General features: G+C 33.1%; 1 protein-coding gene across 3 annotated transcripts in view; it reads right to left on the bottom strand.

Moving 5' to 3' along the window:
• Nucleotides 1-13: 13 nt before the first annotated feature.
• The window catches only part of PRKAA1 (protein kinase AMP-activated catalytic subunit alpha 1), a 38,545-nt gene continuing 14,491 nt past the window's right edge, over nt 14-24,067 (bottom strand). For all 3 annotated transcript variants that reach the window (XM_081280125.1, XM_081280126.1, XM_081280127.1), the window contains 6 exons: nt 21,396-21,540; nt 19,393-19,480; nt 12,278-12,502; nt 6,895-7,381; nt 6,650-6,776; nt 14-3,407 (listed from right to left, as the gene is read on the bottom strand). In XM_081280125.1, the coding sequence (XP_081136251.1) occupies nt 3,163-3,407; nt 6,650-6,776; nt 6,895-7,381; nt 12,278-12,502; nt 19,393-19,480; nt 21,396-21,540 (1,317 nt within the window). In that variant the 3' untranslated portion in view covers nt 14-3,162. The remainder of the gene's footprint in view (nt 3,408-6,649; nt 6,777-6,894; nt 7,382-12,277; nt 12,503-19,392; nt 19,481-21,395; nt 21,541-24,067) is intronic.

The following is a 24,067-nucleotide window of genomic DNA, read 5'->3' on the forward strand; positions in this document are numbered from 1 at the left end:
AAAAAGAAAGACATTAACAGATGAAAAATGAAGTTTTTCTTTATTATGAAATTGTATACTCAAAGCATACATAAACCACAGATTGATTTTTATCCTACCTCCGATTTACATGTTATATGTGGAAGTTCACTCATTTTGTCAAGAAAACTCACAATGAAATTGAGATTCATATTTGGGTGGGGAGGTAGGGGAAAAGATAACGAAAAAGATGTTTAGACCACACACATTTTTCTTTCATTCCAATGGTGTCACTTGGAACACAAATGGCAGGGAGTTCTACATCCAGCCACAGGCTACCAGGTGTTAATTCTGTGTGAATGGTATCACTACAAGATCAAAAAGGGCAGCACAAGGGAGGGAGGAAAGGGGTTTATATAAAATTATCTAAAACTCTGAAAAACTACAAAAGTATCTTAAGAAAAATATAATCAAAGTAAAAGCAATGGTATTTATTTCAGTGAAATTATTTTAAATTATATATGATATATTAAGCTCCTATATGTCCCAACTTGGTAGAAAAGTTCCTCTCAGTGAGAAATCAATTTTAATGGCAAACTTTTTACATATCAGTAAAATCTGTCATATTTAAAACTATGTATACAGTACATTTCTGGCAAAAACCTTATACATCTTTCATTCAAGACAAAGTAAAAATATGGTTGCATAAAATCACAAAAAATATAAATTGCTGAAAAGATAATAAAAAAAGATTTTAAAAAAGCATTTTCATTGACTTCCCTTACAACTTTAATATTAGTAAGAATCTGCAAACTACAATAAATTTGTGAAAATTCTGTTGTAACCTTGACACACTTAACCAAAAATTGTCTAAGCTTAAAAAAGAATTTACCACAATAATCTGCATTACCATACTATTTGTACAAGTGCAATATTTAAACATCTTCAAAATAAATCTCAATAACTAAAATGAATCACAATAACTTAGAAGCAAAGTTCACAAAATTAACATTTTTTAGAAGGTCCGGTTTAATTGGTTCTTCCTTTTTTCTCTCCTCCTCACAAGAGTTTATAGAGTATTATTTAGTTCTATGTACAAATCTGTAACTTTAAAAATACAATATTCTGTTCTTAACATCAGTAATATAATGCTGCTTCCAGAGAGCCCAAGTAAATCGATATCCCCCAGAGGACTACATACAAGTTATAAATACAGTTTTGAACTCATATTTAAAAGGAACTTCAATTATTATATACATCTTTCAAACTCAAAGTTGAAATAAAACAAGCCCTGGACCCACCCCCACCAAAAAAATCAAGATTTTTGTTTTCAATTCAGTGCATCAGTCTAGAGGTACTGGAGTCACCATTAACTAGAATAACCATTTATGCAAACTATCACAACATCTGATTACATTATTATCTGATAAGTGCTCACTGTATTTGCCAAAAACCATCCTAATACAAGGGGGAGGGGGTGGAGCTCCCTTGCAATGATAAAATGCAGTGCTGGAAAGTGAACCCAGGGCCTGCACATGGCAGGCAAGCACTGTGTCACTGAGTTACATTCCCAACCCCAATTTAAATTAAAATAATATAATGCAAATATGGAGAAATCAGTATTTTTTATTTTTTATCAGGATACACATGATACCGATTGTATCTGAAGTGACTTTTAATATCTGCATTTACACCTGGTATGTGATTCTTTACTAAGAAAAAAATACATAAATCAGGGATCTTAGTAAGAGTAAACATTTTTAGACACTTTCCATAATGCTAATTTTTAAAAAAGTAATAAAACCTGAAACAAACTTGATCATTTAGAAGCACTGATTTATTCCACATTTTAGAAATAATAATAATGTTATATCTGACTAAAGAGAGATAATGAAATGCAACGTGTAAGGTTTAACTGGATCCTGGTTTGAAACAACAAGCTATAAAAGAAATTTGGAGGACAGATGGGGCAGGAGAAGAGCATAAGAAGACATTAGGGGATTATAAATTTTACAATGGATTTATAAGGTTTTTTTTTTAAGGAGGATATCATTATGTTTTGGATATGCTTTAAGTATTCAGGGATAATAAACATCTATAGCATCCGAATGGTTAAGGAAAAAAAGCACATATATAAACACAAAAATATATATGTATACCTATATGTTTATACATATATGAATATAAAGAAATCAAACATGGTAAAACATTAATTAATGAATCTAAGTAGTAGCTAAATGTGCTCACCAATATAGTCTTTCAACTTTATCTTAAAACATGTTCAGAAAATAGTTTTAGGGAAAATCAGATCCAAGCATTTAAAGTCTGTAAGATGTATTCCTATGTCCTGAATCAATTTAAAAGATACACAATCAAATGATTAAAAATTTTTGCATACATTCAATACTGGCAGACATGATGAGCCAGAGTAAGTTGTGGAATTGGCAAAAACATGATTTATTTACAGTATATGCAACTAGCTCTTAAAGCAAATAGAGTACTTTATATACAAAGCATTAAGGGGACAAATTAACGATTAAACTCAGTGCCTAGAGTTTTTGAATATATAAATTTGTGTGTATTCAGACTTATCAAACTAAAGAAAAACTCTCATTTGAATCTAATATCTGATATGACTTATAATATAGAATTTGAAGAGAGAGATACAGAAGAAGTTATCCAGACTATTTATACTATTTAAGAATTTGAGGATCCCAGAAAACAATATCACCTATAAAGTTCTATGGAAATGCTAGGCAATATGTGTTGAATGAATTTATGAAGCAACACATCAACATGTAAGAATATATGAAGGCCTTTATGGTAAATTAATATTCTACAAAGCCCTATATACACTACATATAAAATAGCCAAAAATCAAGTGAGCCTGAGAGCTATAATCCATTGTGTATGTATTATATAATGCTGTATACCCATTGAACAACAAACAACAAAATGATCTTAATTTATTTCTGCACATTAGGCTTTTAACTATTAATCATATTTCAATCCCTGTGCAAATTGCATTCCAAAAGGCCAATCCTTAGTTATAATTATATATATATATATATATATATATATATATATAATGATATATATATGATGTATATATATATATATAAAACTTGATTACAAATGGAAGCATTTAGCTATAATTTACTATGCATGCTTATTGCTATTAAAGAAATAAGCAAGGTTTTAGGCTTACTGTGCAAGAATTTTAATTAGATTTGCACACATTTCAAAAAATTCTATTGTGTGACTTCCAGGTCTTGGAGTTAACTCAACAGGAGACGAGTCAAGTGAGGTCACAGATGAGGTAAGAGAAACTTCTGAGGATTTTCCTTGAGCCTCAGCATCTGAGTCATTCCTTTGGCAGGATCGATAGTTGCTAATTGATCCCGATCTCTGTGGAGTAGCAGTACCTGATTTGGCTTCTGTAATTTCATCTAGGTAAAAAGAATTTCAATTTATTATAATATATGACCTCCCCACAAGATTTTTTGAAATACTGAATTTGCTTCTTTAAATAAGAATATTGACCAGACATTCAAAACATGTTTATTTTAAACACCTTCAAAAACTGAAGCAATACGCCTGGGTTGAACTAGTCATCTTTTTTTAAACATAATACCTATTCTCCTAATACAGCTACTCATCAGTTTTGCAATCAAAGGTTAAGAACCCAGTAAACTAATAACCTGGAGTTTAATAAATGCCATTTTTAGCAATAAAAATTAATCCTTCTACATGAAAGTCATAGCATCGATTCTCTTGAAATATGGAAGTATAATGGGAATCATCTGATTCATACCTTATTTACTGATTTAAAAAAATACACCTAGATAAGTTGTTACTTGTCCAAGCAAAGAAATGAACAAAAATGTAAATTAGGTTTAAAACAGAAGTTTCCTCTAACTTCAGCTCAGTGCTTTTCACTCTCTACTTTCTCATCTGCCTCATTTAAAATCTTGTAAGTGAACAACAATTCCAGTAAAAAAAAAGAAAGAAAGAAAAAATAGGGCTGGGGTTATAGCTAAGAAGTAGAGCACTTGCCTTGTATACATAAGGCACTGAGTTTGATCCTCAGCACCACATAAAAAGTAAAGATTGTGTCCGTCTACAATTAAAAAAAATATTTTTTTTTAAATTCAAAGAAAAACTATTGGAATCAAAATACAAAAATAGTAAATGGTCATTCAAATGTAAACTCAGGTACTAATAAATCTAGGCTTGCAAGTTTCACCCACAGGTAATAAAAATAAAATGTATTCTATATCTCAAATTGTACTACTATGTGTTAGCACACATTTGCTATCTGGATATACCCAGAAAATCAGGTTTAGCCAGCATATCATAATTCAAACCTGTGCCTTTCTGATACTGAATAGGTACTATTTTTGAGTTTATAAAGAAGAATTCATAGGTGAAATTTTTCTAATAATTCTATATAATCTTCCATAAACAAAACTTAACTCAATTGATCTGGTCAATGAAGAGTAATAGTCATATCAGGATGCAAAATCAACATTAAAAAAAATCAAAAGCTTTCCTATATAACAATGATGAATTTGCTGAAAAGTAAATCAGAAAAAAAAATCCCATTCAAAATAGACCTTAAAAATAAAATACCTGGGAATAAATCTAACTGTCCATAATTCATTTGGAAGAATAAATGACCCAGAATAACCAAAGCAATTCTAATCTAAAAAATCCAGGCTGGAGGCATAACAATTCAAATTATACTCTGGAGCGACAAAATCTATAACGTATTGATATAAAAAAACAGAGATATAGATCAATGGAACAGAACAGAATAAACAGAGACAAACCCACAGTAGTACAGTCATCTCATCCTTGACTAAGGTGCCCAAAACATGTTGAGAGAAAAGACAGCCTTTTTAACAAATAGTGGTAGGAGAACTAGTTATACGTGTGTAAAAGAATGAGACTAGAACCTCATCTCTCACCCTGCAGAAAAGTCAATTCAAAATGATTTTGATATGAATCAAAGACCTAGGAGTTAGACCAGAAACTTTGCAACTTCTTGAAGAAAATGTAGTGTCAACACTCCAACATGTAGGCGTAGGCAAGAACTTCCTCTATAGGCCTAAAGCTCAGGAAATGATACCAAGAATTAATAAATGGAATAGCATCAAATTAAAAAGCTGGGCTGGGGATGTGGCTCAAGCGGTAGCTCGCTTGCCTGGCATGCGTGCAGCCCGGGTTCCATCCTCAGTACCACATACAAACAAAAATGTTGTGTCCGCCGAAAACTAAACAATAAATATTAAAAAAAAAATTAAAAAGTTTCTGTACAAAACTGGAAACAATTCAAAATGTGAAGACAGAACCTATAGAATGGGGAAAATCTCTACCAGCTACTCTTCTGACAGAGGATTACTAGCTAAAATATATAAAGAACTAAAAACACTCAATTAAATAAATACCAAAATCAAGTGGACAAATAAGCAAACAGACACTAATCAAAAGAAGAAGTACAAATGGCCAACAACTATATGAAATAATGTTCAACATCTTTAGCAGTTAGGTAAATGCAAATCAAAACTACACTGAGATTTCATCTCCAGTCAAAATGGCAGCCATCAAAAATATAAATAATAGGGTGTGGAGAAAAAAGAACACTGTTACATTGTTGATGGGATTGTAAATTAGTACAACTACATAATCAGTTTGGAGGTTCCTCGAGAGACTAGAAATGGAACCATCTTATGACCCAGCTATACCACACATCAGTATTCAACCTAAAGCATTAAAGTCATCTTACTATAGCAATACATGCGTACCCATGTTTACAGCAGCACAATTCACAATAGCCAAACCATGGAATCAGCCTAGGTATCTACCAATAGATGAATGGATAAAGAAAATGTGGTACATGAACACAATGGAGTTTTATTCATCCATTAAGAAGAATGAAATTATGTCACTTGCAGGAAAATGCATGGAACTTGAGAGCATTAAGTAAAATAAGCCAAACTGAGAAAGTCAAGTGTCATATGTTCTCCCACTTTGGAAACTAGAGAAGAAAACAGAAAATTCTAGGGGGAGGGGGTCAAAGGGAGACCAGTAGAAGAGGAAAAGAGATCAGGGAAAGGGAGAAGAGGGAAAGGGGAACTACTGGAGACTGACAGTGACCAAATTATGCTGTTATATCATGTGCATGTAAGAATATATAACAATGAATCCACTATAACATATAAAACCAGGCACCAATAAAAAAACATGGAAAAAAAGAATAGTTATAACCTTGTATTTAACTTTAAAACTATTGTATTTAACTTTAAAACTTTAAAAAGTAAATAAAAACTTAACAGAAATGTGAACATTTATTTTATTTTATAATATTTTATCTTACCAAAATGAATTACAAAAAAAAAAAAAAAAAAACACCAGAAATGTAGCAGGAAACTGTCTTTTTAGGATCAAACTCTATCTGGCTTTAAGAATTTTATAAAACAAATTTAAAATGACAGTAGACTATAAGATTACAAGACTAAATAGATTCACAAATGTTATATCAAAAAGGCACAAAAAGTCACAATACATATTCCTTTGATACTGAACTACTAGGAATAAGTGAACAAGCTTCAAAAGAATCAAAGACTAAAGTCAAATTACATAACAAGTTCTAATAAACCATCTGTTGTATTTTATGTGATGTACATACCATCAATACTACGGAAATCCAGTAAGTAAGTTCTACTATCCACTTGGTATAACTGTAGACTCATTTTGGAGTATGTGCTTGTCACAGGATTCTTCCTTCGTACGCGCAAATAATAAGGGTTTACAACCTGGCGTACGATATTGACAAAAACAAAACAAAACAAAAACACCAAATCAATTCTTCTATAACATTTTTTAGACTACAGGTTTGCCAAATGTGTTAATACTCAGAATGCTCTTTCTTACCTTCCATTCATAATCCAGTTGTTTAATTGCTCTACATACTTCTGCCATGATATCATTTGGCCTACTTTGACTTCTAATTCCCAAATGCCATTTTGCTTTCCTTACACCTTGGTGTTTGGATTTCTGTGGATTTAATTCATCCAGAGTATGTCGTGCCCTTGGTGTTTCAGCAACCAAGAATGGCACTCTTTCTGGATGGGGTCGAGTTAAATGGTGATCATCAAGAAAAGAATCAGGTGGGCTTGTTGCCAAGTAGAAATCTTTGGCTTCATTCATTATTCTCCTATTATCTATGATAAGGTGGTAGGCAACAGCCAAAGGGTCCTGGTGATTTCTGTTATAAAGGCAGCTAAGAACCTCCTCTTCTGAGCATTCAAATTTTTCACACACTTCTTTTAAGGCTTCATCATCAATCATGGTTGAGCTATATGACGGATCCTCAGGGAAGAGATATTTTGGAAGGTCCTGTTTAAACCATTCATGCTCCCTGAGAAAAATGTAGGATTAAAAGGATTTTGAGTACAGCCAGGAATAAAATCAACATCTCTGAGGAATTTAAGACATACTGTATTATCACTATCATATTTTTTTTAGTTGTAGATGGACACAATGCCTTTATTTATTTTTATGTGGTGCTGAGGATCAAACCCAGTGCCTCACACATGCCAGGCAAACACTCTGCCACTAAACAACCCTAGCCCCTCACTATCATATTTTTAAAAAGAGATTTTCTTCTTCTACCTCACACTTTCTCATATATACTGAGGGAAATGTTCCAGACCCCCTCTGATTTTAAGGACCAATGTAGCAATGGGAAAAGAAATGTCTCCACTTACATTTCAAGTTTTGGAACAAATGATAATAATAAAACACAGCTTATCTCTAGTTTAAAAAAAAATGTTTTGTGGCTTCAATATAATAATTTCTTTTTGAAATTTTTTTTAGTTGTAGATGGGCACAATGCCTTTATATATATATATATATATATATATATATATATATATATTTTTTTTTTTTTTTTTTTTTTTTTTGTGCTTTGGATTGAACCCAGTACCTCACATGTGCTAGGCAAGCATTTTACCACTGGGCTACAACCCCAGTCCATCATAATATTCTTTTGATACAATGTTAAATAAAAAGAATCTAATAACAAAAATAATAGATGACTTACTATTACTATATGCTAGGCTTTATGCCAAACAATTCATATATATAATCTCCTGTCAACACTAAACAACTCTCTGAAAATAACATACTTTTGGGTCTTAAATGAAGGAAATGAGGTTCCAGAAGATCAAGGATCTTGCCAAGTCAGGATAGTAACAGGCAGAGTCAGGACTGCACCCAAGTTCCAGGTGACCCAAAAGGCCATATTCTAAAAGACATCCTATCTGAATTCCCTAACTTCACACATAAAACTATACTAAAAAGGGGGAGAGGGGAACAACATAGGAAAACACCCAAAAAAACAATGTTATCTTCTAGGTGATGGAAATCAAAATAATCTTTATTCCCCTCTTTTTGTTATTTTTCTAAGTCTTTTAACAACTACATATTTTACATTTTAATTGGGAAACAATACATAAAACACAAACAAATACATTTCTCACTTAAGTATTTTAAAATACACATTTTAGGCCGGGCATGGTGGCACACACCTGTAATCCCAATGGCTCGGGAGGTTGAGGTAGGAGGATCCAGAGTTCAAAGCCAGCCTCAGCAAAAGCGAGCAACTCAGTGAGACCCTGTCTCTAACTAAAACACAAAATAGGGCCGGGATGTGGCTCAGTGGTTGAGTGCCCCCACCCCAAGTTCAATCCCCAGTACCAAAAAAAAAAAACACATTTTAGAGAACGGCTTTTTCTTTCCCTCTGGTAGTAAAATCATACGCTAAATTCATGCTCTCTTCTTTAGCTCGTCTTTTGGCACATGGAGTATATGAAAGGAAATCAAGCTTCAAGTTCCATGCGTACTCTTCACTTCTTAACCCTAACGCTTTCTTATTTATAGTCCCAGATTTATATGATTTCTTTCTTCTTTCTCCTTACATGAGAGAAACGTATGAACTAACCATCAGAAAACCAAAAGAAAACTTCTAAGGAAAACAAAAACAAGGAGTCAAAAATAAGAAAAGGAGGAAATAATGATGGCAAGAAAATGAAGTTTGCAGTGAATATTTTTAGTTATCATCAGAAATGGCTTGTCTAAATTTGAGAGGATCCATCATCATCATGTAAGCCTTATTTAAACTACAAGGTTAAAACATAAAAAATGAAACATTTCCTTTTATTTTTAAAAGAACAATTTCACATGAGTCAAGGTATCCTCCATGTAAAACATTATTAATTAAAATTTTCTCTTAAAAGGGTACACTTGTACATTGCTGGTGGGACTGCAAATTGGTGCGGCCAATTTGGAAAGCAGTTTGGAGATTCCTGGGAAAGCTGGGAATGGAACCACCATTTGACCCAGCTATTGCCCTTCTCGGACTATTCCCTGAAGACCTTAAAAGAGCATGCTACAGGGATACTGCCACATCGATGTTCATAGCAGCACAATTTACAATAGCTAGACGGTGGAACCAACCCAGATGCCCTTCAATAGATGAATGGATAAAAAAAAAATGTGGCATCTATACACAATGGATTACTATGCAGCAATAAAAAATGACAAAATCATAGAATTTGCAGGGAAATGGATGGCACTAGAACAGATTATGCTTAGTGAAGCTAGCCAATCCCTAAAAAACAAATACCAAATGTCTTCTTTGATATAATGAGAGCAACTATGAACAGAGCAGGGAGGAAGAGTAAGAAGAAAAGATCAACATTAAACAGAGACATGAGATGGGAGGGAAAGGGAGAGAAAAGGGAAATTGCATGGAAATGAAGGGATACCCTCATTGCTATACAAAATTACATATAAGAGGTTGTGAGGGGAATGGGAAAATAAACAAGGAGAGAAATGAATTACAGTAGATGGGGTAGAGAGAGAAGATGGGAGGGGAGGGGAGGGGGGATAGTAGGGGATAGGAAAGGTAGCAGAATACAACAATTACTAATAGGGCATTATGTAAAATTGTGGATGTGTAACCGACATGATTCTGCAATCTGCATTTGGGGTAACATTGGGGGTTCATAACCCACTTCAATCTAATGTATGAAATATGATATGTCAAGAGCTTTGTAATGTTGTGAACAACCAATAAAAAAAAATAAAAAAATAAAATAAAATAAAATTTTCTCTTGAGATGAACAAAAGAAAAAAACATAAATTACATGATGCCAGAACTCAAACAGTAACACAAATTCACTTTTAAAAAGTATTCATCCTGATGAGAATACATAAAAATGAAATTTGAGGAATACTATAGAAAATCCTAAAGAACCACTATAAAATTTAACTAATATCCTACAGAGCTATATTAACGAAAACAACACGGTACTGGCACCAAAACAGACATGAGACAAACTCACATAAATACAGTTATCTCATACTAGACAAAGAAGCCGTAAACATACATTGGAAAAAAGATTACCTCTTCAACAAACCGTGCATGGAAAATTGGAAATCTATACGTAGCAGAATGAAATTTATCCCCTATCTCTCATCCTGCACAACACCCAACTCAAAGTGGATCAAAAACCTAGGCATTTGACCAGAAACCCCTGCACCTACTAGAAGAAAATGTAGGCCCAATTTTCCAACATGTCAGCTTAGGAACCAACTTCCTCAATAAGACTGCTCTAGTGCTAGAAGTAAAATCAAGAATCAATAAATGGGATGGCATCAAACTAAAAAGCTTCTTCACAGCAAAGTAAACAATCAAGAACATGAAGAGAGAGCCTACAGAATAGGAGAAAATCTCTGCCACCTGCACCTCAGAGAATTAATCTTCAGGATATAAAAAGAACTCAAAAAACTGAACATTGATTATAATATATATAGTTTTTTAAAAAACACTGATTAAACGAATAACTCAATCAATAAATGGGCAAAGGAACTGAACCAGCACATCACAGAAGAAGAAATACAAATGGTCAACAAATATATGGAAAAATGTTCAACATCTCTAGCAATCAGAGAAATACAAATTAGAACTACATTCACTCCAGTCAGAATGGCAATTGTCAAGAATACAAGCAACAATAAGTGTTGGCAAGGATGCAGGGAAAAGGTATACTCATACGTTGCTGGTGGGACTGCAAACTGGTGTAATCACTATGGAAAGCAAAACTTGGAACGGAGCCACCATTTGACCCAGTTATCCCACTCCACAGAATATACCCAAAGGACTTAAAATCAGCATACTCTACTGATGTATCCACATCAATGTTTATAGCAGCTCAATTCATAATAGCTAAGCTATGGAACCAAGCTAGGTGCCCTTCAACAGGGCATAAATGGATAAAGAAAATATGGCATATATGCACAACAGAATATTACTCAGCCACAAAAACAGAATGACTTTGTGACTTTTGTCAGTAAATAGATGGATCTGGAGACTTATTATGCTAAGCAAAATAAAGCCAATTCCCAAAAACCAAAGGTCAATGTTCTCTCTGATTATGTGAATGCTAACATACAAGATAGGGGGAGGCAAAGAATAGAAGTTCAGTAGATTAGACAAAGGGGAATGAGGGAAGGGAGGAGAGAACAAGAATAAGAAATGAACAGAAATAAAGGAATGATTCTGAAATAAATTTCCTATGTACTTACACTAATTAGAATAAGATATACTCTGTGTTTGTATAAATATGTCAAAATACACTCTACTGTATAACTAATGTATAACTAAAAAGAAAAAAAATAATTAAAAATAAGAAGAAAATTAAAGTAATATCCCGCCAAGGTCCTGTCTATTCTTTGTTAAATTTTTTAATGTTTTGGGACTCATGTGCAGTGCTGGGCTCAAACAGGGCCTCATGAATGCTTGGTAAGAGATTTACCATTGAGGTATAACCCCAGTCTATCATTAGCTTTTTTAAATTTAAAAAGTAATACAATGAGGGGCTGGGGTTGTGGCTCAGTGGTAGAGCGCTTGCCTAGCACACGTTGAGGCACTGGATTCAATCCTCAATTCCACATAAAATAAATTAAAAAAATAAAGTTATGGAAAAAAAAAGTAATACAATGAAATTGTGACAATTTCAATACAGAGACATATAAGTAAAAAATAAAATCTCTCCCTCCAACCAATTTAACTTCCCTAAGTATCAGTTCAGCATGTTTTTAATACCACAATGAAATAAATGTGTTTATACCATAATTTTTTTTCACATAAAAATGGATTACACTGTATATTCTATTCTACAACTTTTCCATTCACTTAATATAGATCATGGATATATTAGATCTGATATTTTCCAAAGTGCTTTCTTACCTGATATCTTTTATCGTGGCCCTCTTCATGGGATCCACCTGCAGCATATGTTTCAAAAGGCTAATCACAGAAGGATTTAAATACTGAGGAGTATAAAAAATCCCATCACATATCTTCTTAAAAAGAGTTGGCACATGATCATCATCAAATGGAAGGGTTCCACACAATAAAGCATAGAGAATGACCCCACTGCTCCATATGTCTACCTCTGGACCTGCATATAATCTGTAATGGGAAACACCAATTGCATTAAATAATCATTAATGATGTCAGACTCAATCAAAAATTTTAAATATGGATACTTCATAAAGAATTATTATTTAAAATATGGGTTTTACAGCTACTGTTGCAAATCACCCATAAACTTAATCTCCCATAAAATCTTAATTCAATCAGAACTATCTTAAAAACAAGAGTGAAGTTTTATAAATTATACATCACAGCTAAAATTCTGTTCTTACACCCTCAAAGAATCCCATCAATAGAGCCAAACCTTGAACAAACAGATCACTATTGAATTTAAAACGTGGTTTTGTTACAAAGGAGATATTAAATTATTTAGTGATATACAGAACCCATTGCTTCCCAACATACTAGAACCCCTTACCAAAATAAAAGTGGCTGAGAAAGTAGCCAAACTAAGTGGTTCGTAGAATATTTTAAACTCTTATTAAGGTACACTATAGACATCTGCCTTAACTAGTTGCAGACTAGTTAAATCACCCATTCAGACTACCTTCAAGAGGAAAAAAAAAAAATGATAAAATTAAATTGTTGAACTGTTCAATAAAGTAAAAGTTCTCATTCACTCAGACCTCAAATACTTCATCCAAACTAGGGAAATCAGATTTCAGTAATGGCAGTTGCACCATATGCATAATCATAACATATCTCATTTTTATTTATTTACACTCTACCCAGTTTCCAGGTCCTGAATTTTTCCTCTCAAAATAATTAAGATCAACAGACATAAATAAAATAGTAATTTAAAAAATAATTTTGGGGTGACTGGGGTTGTAGCTCAGTGGTAGAGTACTTGCCTCCCATGCATGAGGCACTGGGTTTGATGTTCAACACTACATAAAAATAAATACATAGATAGATAGAGATGTTGTGTTCATCTACAACTAAAATTTTTTTTTAATTTTTTTGACATTAAGTTAATAGAAAAGATAATGATGAAAGATGATAGATCTAAAATTAGGTATTCCTGCCTTATTCAAAGTTAAGCTTTTACACATATATCATTTCTTTGGGCAGCCTAGGAAAACAAACTTATGAAAACAAAAAAAAATTTTGTATTCTGAGTTAATCAAGATATGAAACATTCAAAGATGTGCTTTCAATGAAAAGTTATTAAAAGCTGTAATGGTTGGGCTGGGGATGTGGCACAAGAGGTAGCGCGCTCGCCTGGCATGCGTGCGGCCCGGGTTCGATCCTCAGCACCACATACAAACAAAGATGTTGTGTCCGCTGAAAACTGAAAAAATAAATATTAAAAAAAAAAGTTATAATGGTTAATTGCCAACTTGATTGGATTAACAGATGCCAAAGACTAAGAGGCTCCTGATTGTGTCAAGGAATGAATGGCAAGTGGGACAGTAAATTGAAATAGAAACCCTCCCTAAGCGTGGGCAGCACGGTCTAATAGGAAGGTGGCTTGGATGGAATAAAAGTTGGAAGAACAAGAAAGTAGCAGCAGATGCAAGCTTGATTCTTTTTGAATGGGTTTTGTTGTTGTTGTTGGTGTTTTTAATTGTCAGTGGACCTTTATTTTTATTTATTTACATGTGGTGCTGACAATGGAACCCAGTGCCTCACACCTGCTAGGCAAGTACTCTACCACCTAGCCACAACCCCAGCCCTTGAATGGGTTCTTGATTGCTGCTGCAGTTGCCAGGGGCTATCAGACTCCTGCTCCATCACTCTCTCAATTCATACTCTGCCAGTGATTCTCTAGGGAGTTTCCAGAAGCCTTTGTCTGGGCCTAGGGTCGCATCTTTGATCCCCCTGTTCTGAGGCTTCAACCTCTTGGATTAATCCACAACTACTGGTTCCTCCAGCTCTCCAGCCTGCAGACAGCCATTGTAGACTATCCAGCTTCTAACTGTGCAAGCCAATCCAATAAATCTCACTTTTATAATCATATATCCTGTTAATTCTATTCCTCTAGAGCATACAAAAGTTAAGTATAAAATCTAGCAAACAAACTTATTTCTGTGTTTTTTTTCTTTCAGTAGTAAAACAGTTATTCCTTAAAAATTGTTTTCCAAGCTATTTTAAAAAGCTGTCCTGTGCAAATATCCTCATGTTCTCTATGCTGATGGTTAGCAGATTGAGAGGGCAGAATTCTTACAATACTACAATCTCTAAAACATATAAATAAAGAGAGCATAAATGAAGTCAGAGGATTTATTTTTTTAATGGGGCACTATAATTCAACGTAAGAGGAAAATTTATTTTGATATATCTGTACACGCACAAAACATAATTTGGTCAATTTCATTCTCCAGAACCTCCCTATTTTCTATAGCACTGCTTTTTGCTCATGATTGCTTTGGATTTTCTGGGTTTTTTATTCTTCCAAGTGAATTTTAGGCCTGCTTTTCCTAGTTCTGTGAAGAATGGCATTGGTATCTTGGTGGAGATTATACTGAATCTGTATATCACCTGTAATATGGCCATTTTTAACAATATCAATTCTACCTATTATTGAACACATGAGGCCTTTTTATCACTTAGTGTCTTCTTCAATTTCTTTCTTCAGTGATCTATAAATTTCATGGTAGAGGTTTTTTACCTCCTTGTTTAGATTTATTTCCAGTTTTTCATTTGTTTGTTTTGAGATTACTATGGATGAAATTGATGAAATTATTTTCCTTATTTCTTTTTCACCGGATTCATTATTGGTGTATCATTACTATATACTAATTTTGTATTCCGCTACTTTTCTTTTTTTGTTTTAATTAGTTACACATGACAGTGCAATGACCTTGACATATCATACATTTGAATCAGATGGGATATAATTTCTTATTTTTCTGAGTGTACAGGTTGCAGAATCATATTGGTCATGCAGTTGTATTCCACTACTTTTCTGAATATGTTTACCAGACTCAGAAGTTTTCTGGTGGAGTTTTTTGGTTCTTCTAAGTATAGGAATATATCAATTGCCAACAGTGATAATTTGATTTCTTCCTCACCTATCTGTAGCCCTTTTATTTCCTTCCCTTGGCAATTGCTCTGGCTAAAATTTCAAGTACTATATTCATTTTAGAGGGAATGCTTTCAGTTTTTCTTCATTCAGTATGATGTTGGCTTTGTGTTTATCAATAAATAGCCTTTGTGGCTTTGAGGTAAGTTCCTTCTATCCCTAGATTCTTCAGTGTTTTTATCATGAATGGCTGCTATTATGGTTAAGATATGGTGTCCCCCAAAAGCACATGTGTGTGGCAGTGCAAGAATTTTCAGAGATAAAATTTGACTATGATGTATGACCTAATCAGTGGATTAATCCAGCAATGTGAACTATCGAGGTGGTAACTATGAGCAGGTAGGGTGTGGCTGGAGGAGAAAGGTCACTGGGGTCACGCTTTTGGGTTTATATTTTGTCCCTGGTTATTAGCAGAGCTCTCTCTCTGCTTCCTTGTTGCCATGTCGTAAGCTGCTTTCCTCTGCCATACCATTCTGCTTCAACTTGGGCCTAGAACTATGGAGTCTGCCATCTCTGAATTGAGATCTCAGAAACCATGAGCCAAAACAAATTTTCCTTCTCTTTTTTTTTTCAATGCCCTGATTCAACTTTGGTGTCTAGAAATGTTACCTATTTCATGTACATTTTCCAACTTATTGGAATATAAGTTTTCAAAATAGTCCTAATAACCCTCTGGATTTCCATCATGCCTGTGGTGATATATCTGGTTTTCATGAGATAATTTAATTTGGGACTTTTTTCTTACTTTTAGTTAGTTTGATTAAGGGTTTATCAATCTTGTTTGTCTTTTTAAAGAATGAACTGTTACTTTCACTGATTCTTCATATTTTTTTATTCCCTATTTCATTAATTTCAGCTCTGAAAATATTTCCTTTCTTCTATTGATTTTAGAATTGGTTTGTTATTTTTCTAGGAATGTAGATGCATCACAAGGTTGTTTATGTAGGATCTTTTTGATTTTTTTCATGTAAGCACTCATAGCTATAAGTTTTTCTCTTAGAATCACTCTCAGAATGTCCTAGAACTTCTGGTATGCTGCATCTATTCAAATTCGATTCTCAAAATCTTTGAATATCTCCCCAATTTCTTCTATTCATCCTTCAAAAGTATATTGCTCAGTCTCCATGAGTTTCTATACTTTTTCTTGCTGTTGATTTCTAATTTCAATCCATTATGATTTAATAAGATTCAAGGAATTATATCTATTTTTTTGTTACTTGCTAACATTTGCTTTAAAGCCTAAAATGTGGTCTATTTTGGAGAAAGTTCCAGGAGCAGCTGAGAAAGATATTCAGTTGTTGGGTGAAATAATTCATTTATTCTGTAAGTTCACCTGCTATATAGTATTTTACACATCTGAAGTGTCTTTGCTAATTTTAAATCAGAATGATCTGAGAGGTGTGTGTTGAAATCACCCAGTATTATTTATTGTACTGGGATCTATCTGAGCATTTATGTCAAGTAGTGTTTGTTTTATGTAATTAAGTGAACTGACATTTGGGGCTTATACATTTACTATCATTATATCTGTGCTGGATTGTTCCCATACCAGTATGTAGCAGTCTTCTTTTTCCCTTCTAATTCATTTTGGCTTGAAGTCTGCTTTGTCAGATATGAGAGTAGTTGCTACTGCTTGCTTTGAAGCTCCATTTGCAAGGAATATCATTTTCCATCCTTTCATTTCTGGCCTGTGGATCTCTTCACCTGAGAGGTCTATCTCTAGCAGGCAACACATAATTGGATCTTGTTTCAAATCCAATCTTCCAGTCTCTGTCTTTTAATTGGAGAGATAAGACCAAAATTTACATTCAATTTTATTACAGAAAGGTATTTATTATTTCCTACAACTTTCATTTATTTCTAATTGTTTAATCTAATTCTAATTCTCACATGCTAATACTACTCTTCTAATATTTATTCTTCCCTGAGCGCTGTTGTTTTTTTTTTTATTGTTTTGTTTTTTTATCTTCTTCATGTAGGATTTTTTAAAGTATATTCTGCTACATTGGCTTAGCAGTCCTGAATTCTTTCAGTTTATGATTACCTTGAAAGTTGTTTATTTCTTCTTTGATTCTGAAGGATAGCTTTGCTGGATATAGCAAACTTGGTTGAAGTTATTTTCTTTAAGGGCATAATACATATCATTTCAAGCCCACCTGGATTCCAGAGTTTCTGCTTAGAAATTTGATGTTATTCTGATTGGTTTATCTCTAAATGTAAAATGATGTTTCTCTCTTGAGATTTTTAAAATTCTATCCTTGTCCTGGATGTTAGACATTTTACTTATAAAGTATAGCAGAGAGTTTTGGTTTTGGTTTTGTCTATTTGGAGTTCTAAATGTCTCCTATATCTTGGGAATTCATTTCATTTCCAAAATTTTAAAATGTTTCTGCTCTTGTTCCATTAAATGGGTTTATCTATGCCCTTAACCTGTATTTCTGGCTCCTGCCTCAATGCCAATTATTCTTAAGATTGTTCTCTTAATGTCATCCCAGAGTTCTTTTTTATTCTTATCACAGATTCTTTCTTTCTTTTCTTTTTAATACCATCTGAATATTGGAGACTGGCAACCTTGCCTTTAAGATCTGAGATTCTGTCTTCTACTTGGCCTAATTCTTTGGAGGGACTTTCAACTTAATTTTTTATTTGATATTGAGTCTTTGGCTTCTAAGATTTTTGTTTGACTCTTTCTCAGATCTATTAAAATGCTGTTTAGTATCCTATAATTTCTCCCTTAGTTCATTCCTTAGATCTGTAAATTCATGAATCATTTTAACAACCAACTTTTTAATTTCTTTCTCTGATATTTTATTCATTTCAATTTCTAGATTCATTTGTTGGAAGATTATAAGTATATGGAGGCATCTTGTTTGCCTGCTTCACGATGTTTCTAAGGTCCTATATTGTACTTCTGTTGTGATAAATTCCATTTTCTCTTTTGTGGATTCTGTTTCCTTTTATAATGAGTAGTTATCTGTTCATAATAAGACCTGGGCTGGGAGTTTATCTTAGCTTCAACACATAAAATCAGCATAATCAAAGCTAAGTTTTGGCCAGGTACAGTGGCATTTGCCTATAAGCCCAGCAGCTCAGGAGGCTGAGGCAGGAGGATCCTGAGTTCAAAGCCAGCCTCAGTAACTTAATGAGGCCCTAAGCAACTCATCAAGACTCTGTCTCTAAATAAAATATAAAAAAGGGCTGGGGATGTAACTCCCTGGTTAAGCACTCCTGGATTCACTCTCTGGTACTTAAAAAAAAAAAAAAAAAAAAAAAAAGTGCTAAGTTTAACCACCCAGTACCCCTTTAAGAGGACAGTAACCACCAGTAGTAAAGGTAATTTAAAAGCAAACCATATTAACTAAAGAAATGGAGTGAGAATCTGAGGATTTTATAAATATTTCAGTCCAATTTCCCAAGAAACAGTTTCATTATGAAACCCAAAGCTACTACAAAATACCATCTATTTGAAAAATTAAAGTACACATTACATTACACTTTCAATTCTTCATAGGTAAAGAATAAACCAGTTCTAATTAGTGGGTATTTCTATATTACCCATGTTTTTCAGTGTCTTCACTACCTACACCTAAAACACATCAGCTTTAAACCTTCAATTTTTCCCACAAGGGAAAAAAAAATTAAAGTACTCTCTTCTAAATGCTTTAACATAACATTAATTTTCAAGCCAACTTTGTACTCTATCTTAATCTTTTCCACTTATGTTTTATTCTTAAAAACAGAATACTTACAGATTAGAAAATAAGCCTTATATTTCTTTCATTTATTAGAATTTAATGATATTGTATTTCTTTCCTTTCACTAGAATTAAATATGACAAAAATCTAGGAGAAAAAGTTAATTATTATAAATGTAATAGGAGTGGGATGGTATCAAATACTACCTTCCTGAAATTACTTCTGGTGCAGCATAGTTGGGTGAGCCACAACTTGTTCTTAAAAATTCACCATCTGACATCATGTTTGAAAGACCTGAAAGTGCACAAAAACAGCTAGTCAGGATTTCCTAAGGCCGAAAATAAAAACAAAAGCCCATTAAACGCAATTGTTTTATGCGATGAATCATTTTCTGTGCTTCAACAAAATCATATCATCTTTATTTCCAAATATTCTGCCACTATGCCCTAAAATGTATAAGTTATTTCAACTTTTAAAGTTAGTGTATTGTTAGAGCTTAATGAGTATATATTAAACTACTGGTTATTCTGTTTACTACATTGAACTTGTCATATGTAAGCTTTATTAATATAGAAGCTGCTAGGGAAAATAATCTCAAATAGATGAGTAGAATGACTAAAATCTAAAGTTTCTATTAACTCAATTCTGATCCATCAAAAACAAAAACATAGCCGAGCACAGTGGCACACGCCTGTAATCCAAGCAACCAGCAGCTCAGGAAGCTGAGGTAGGATATAAAGTTCAAAGTTAGTCTCAGCAACAGCAAGATGCTAAGCTACTCATGGAGACTCTGTTTCTAAATAAAACACAAAATAGGCTGGGGATGTGTTTCAGTGGTTGAGTGCCCCTGAGTTCAATCTCCAGTACCAAAAAAAAAAAAAAAAAAATCCAGTAATTTTTAATCTGAATGTTTCCTCATACTTGTACTCCAAAAGGAAATCGTTATCTTCTCAGAAATGTACTCTATATAAAGATACTCATGACAGCTCAGGAACAAGGAATTTCAAAGGAAAAAATAAAACAAAAAATGTAGCTCAGGATTGTTAGCACTGTTTAGTAAATCACCATATAATTACAATATATGCAAGAAAGCTGAGAAAAATATCTACAAGAATTTCTTCTGATTTGAATTTCAGCCAACCAAAATAAGAGAGTTTCAAAGATTCATTTTTCTCTGAGGTTCTATATATATATATATATATATATATATATATATATATATATGAAATATATATATATATATATGAAATAAAATTAAATTCATAAATTGGGGCTGGTGTTATGGCTCAGCATAGAATGCTCGCTCAGCGTAGACCGCTCATCTAGCACATGAGAGGCACTGGGTTTGATCCTCAACACCACATACATACATACATACATACATACATAAATGTGTCCAACTACAACTTAAAAAAATACATCAAAATGTTTCTTAAGCAGAAATTAGATTTTCTTGCTGGGGATTGTGGCACATGCCTATGATCCTGGTGGCTCAGGAAGCCGAGGCAGGAGGATCTCAAGTTAACAGCCAGCCTCAGCAACTAAGTGAAGCTCTAAGCAACTTAGTGAGAAAATGTCTCAAAATAAACAAAGTGGTTGAGCACCTCTGGGTTCAATTCCTGGTACCAAAAAAAAAAAAAAAAAAAAGAAAAAAGAAAGAAAGAAATGAATTAGATTTTCTTATGTAGCTCACAGTCTTGCTTTCAATTTTTAAGGAATTCCATCCCACTCACTTTCCTTTCCATACTTGATCAAAAGAATATGCTGGAATAAGTTTGGTACCTTCTTTCATATGATCCATCTAATGCTGCCAACTTCAATTGTTTATCTACTATCATAAAATTCAATTTTAAAGAAATAAGTTTAAGAAATAGCAATAAAGCAGAGAAATATTCAACATTGATCCTAAAAAATGCTTTATTATTTCTTTAAAAACCCTTGATAATGAGTTGTTACTTTTATGCCATCAAATTTTATGCTTTTTCCGCAGCACCACCCCCCCAAAAATAATTTGTTTTGTATCATTTAAATCTGATTCAATACATATAAAAACGCATAAAAATGAAGAAAGAATACCTTATTTTTTTCCTTTTTTCATGCTCATGCTTAGTGACAAAATGGGATACTTCTATTACATAAAAGCCATCTGAAGAATGCTACTTATCTTGTTAAACATAATGAACATATGAAACTGTAAAAATATCCTTACCAAAATCAGCTATCTTTGCATTCATGTGTGCATCAAGCAGGACATTTTCAGGTTTCAAATCTCTATGTACTACCATATGCCTGTGACAGTAATCCACACCAGAAAGGATTTGTTGGAACAGACGTCGACTTTCTTTTTCATCCAGCTAAGAAAAGCAGAGAAGTACAGGTGTGTCATTAAAAAACAAAATGAAGAAAAAACTCCTATCTATTATTCTTCAACTTATACAAACTGTCAAAATTCATGAAACCTTCCAGATGATCTTTGTTCATGAGATATTTTTGAAAAGGTAAGGAGATATATATGCCCAGCAAAACAAGAAATGTTAAGAGGATTTCTGGAACCCAAATCAGCAATTCAATTTTCTAATCCTATCATTTGCATATGAGTACATTTATCAGCTTGCAATCTCCTACATCTCATGACCTATTTCAAATAGTTTCAATTTCTAATTGAAACAAACTAGACATGTTTTTGCCTATAAATTAGAAACATTTAATCCTCCTTCCTTTTAACAAATATTTACTAAGCACCTTCAATGTACTATATCATTTAATCATTGTTTATACAGCAATGGATAAAATAAAATCCCTAATCTAGTTGTCAAAAATAAGGCAACAAAAAAGTCAAGTAACATCAAGGAGTGACAGCACTCTGAAGAAAAATAAAAAAGAGTAAGAGAAAGTGACGCTGGGAATGGGGGATACAACTTTATAAATAAGTAACATTTAAGTATTGTTAATGAATTAACAAGCAGCCATATTATTATATATCCTGAAATTAAAAATGTTTTAATTATAACAAAAGAAAAATCTAAATTTGTCTCATAAATATAAAAGCATTTTTTAAAAATCAATGCTACAACTACCTTTGTAAAATTATTCTTAAAAATTTCTCTATTCAGGGCTGGGATGTGGCTCAAGTGGTAGCATGCTCGCCTGGCATGCACGGGGTGCTGGGTTTGACCCTCAACACCACATAAAAATAAAAAATAAAGATATGTGTCCACCTAAAACTAGAAAATAAATATTAAAACAAAAAAAGTTTCTCTATTCAGGACTGGAGTTGTGTCTTAGTTGTAGAACGCGTGCCTAACACATGTAAGGCACTGGGTTCGATCCTCAGCACCACATACTAAATAAAGTTATATAACTAAAATATTTTTTAAAACTTTCTCTATTCATATTTTCTTAAATTATGATGCTTTCTCAACATAGGTGATAACCATTACTTGCACATGCCTATTCCAAAGAAGTCATATTTTAAAAATAAGCTATTAATCTTCCAAGCAAAGAACTCTTACATGCAATGCTAACTCATGAATTAGCATTCTAAAATCAGAATTCCACAGCTTAACTGGCATGGATAATCTGAGAGAAAAGAAAAACTAGTAATTTCTTTTAAAAAATTAAAACTACTATTGAAGTGCTATATAATCCTTTGGGGAAAAAATACTAATATTTTAAGAATTTAACACCTTTATTTCTTCAAATGAAAGTATGAGAGAAAAGGTATCTGTTCAAAATATGAAAATACAAAATATGAGACGTAAAATCAGTAGGTAGTTTACAAAAATAAAAAATACTACATTTGCAAAAACAGTATAAAAGAATGGAAGAGATTTTATATAAAGGAAGATTAGAAAAGTGAAAGTATATTTCCAGTTCAACATCACAGACTACATCTTTTACCTCCAGTCCTTAAAATATCACTAAAATTACCTCAGCAATAAAAATGGTATATAAAACATAAAGAAAAAGAGAAGAAATGGCAGTCATAAACAGGAGTTCGTCAGTCATAAAGAGGAGTTACCACATTGGACAGTGGGGTAAATGGTGATAAAGATTTAGCCAACAAGAAAAAGGTGAAACCTAAGCCTATGGGGGAGAACAAAATCATCAGCACACAGAATCCTGAAAAGGCTTAGAAAATGGAAGCATCACACACTTCTGAAGGCAGAAGTAAGAAGTGGGCTGAAAACAGGATAAATGATTGAGGTAAATTCACTCCTATCAGGAAATAAGACCAATGGTTTACTCTAGTAAGACTGAACCAGTCTATCCTCAAGAACACCACACAGGAATGAGGCACTTTGAGGACACCATGTGGGTTAAGTGAAAGTCAACATATTAACTAGTGAAACTTTCCGCTTCCCCAATTAGCTCTGACAGCTCAACTAATACTTTCAAGAAAATTGGAAGTATCTTATGCAGCAAATATCAGACCCAAGAAAAAATAGTTGTTATTACTGACATTGGTGTACACTAATAAAATGAATAGCTTTCTACCAATTCAACCTACAGGAAGGCCCACCAATCAGTTAAGACCTACCCCAATATGCTTGTTATTTAGTAGTTCACTCTTAAGAACTTAAGTGACAGTCAGGCCGTGAATGAATTAGTGGACAACTCTAAGAAGGGCCATGAACAAAAGACAGGCCATAAAATGAACAGAAAAAACTGATGAGCAAAAAGCACAGAAGGTACAGAAACAGTAAAAGGAATAGAAGACAACCATTTAAAAAAAAAAAAAAACTCTCATCCTCAACCAAGTAAGGTTACTACATCCATGGAGCAAAAAAATAGCAGACTTTCTAAAGAAAAGCTGATTTCAGAAAGCAAGATAAAACTCTGATATATCAAATATGAAAGCTGACATTTTAATATGCAAAA

The sequence above is a fragment of the Spermophilus citellus genome (genome assembly GCF_964194105.1).
Source record: "Spermophilus citellus genome assembly, chromosome: 1".
In the NCBI taxonomy this organism is placed as follows: Eukaryota; Metazoa; Chordata; class Mammalia; order Rodentia; family Sciuridae; genus Spermophilus; species Spermophilus citellus.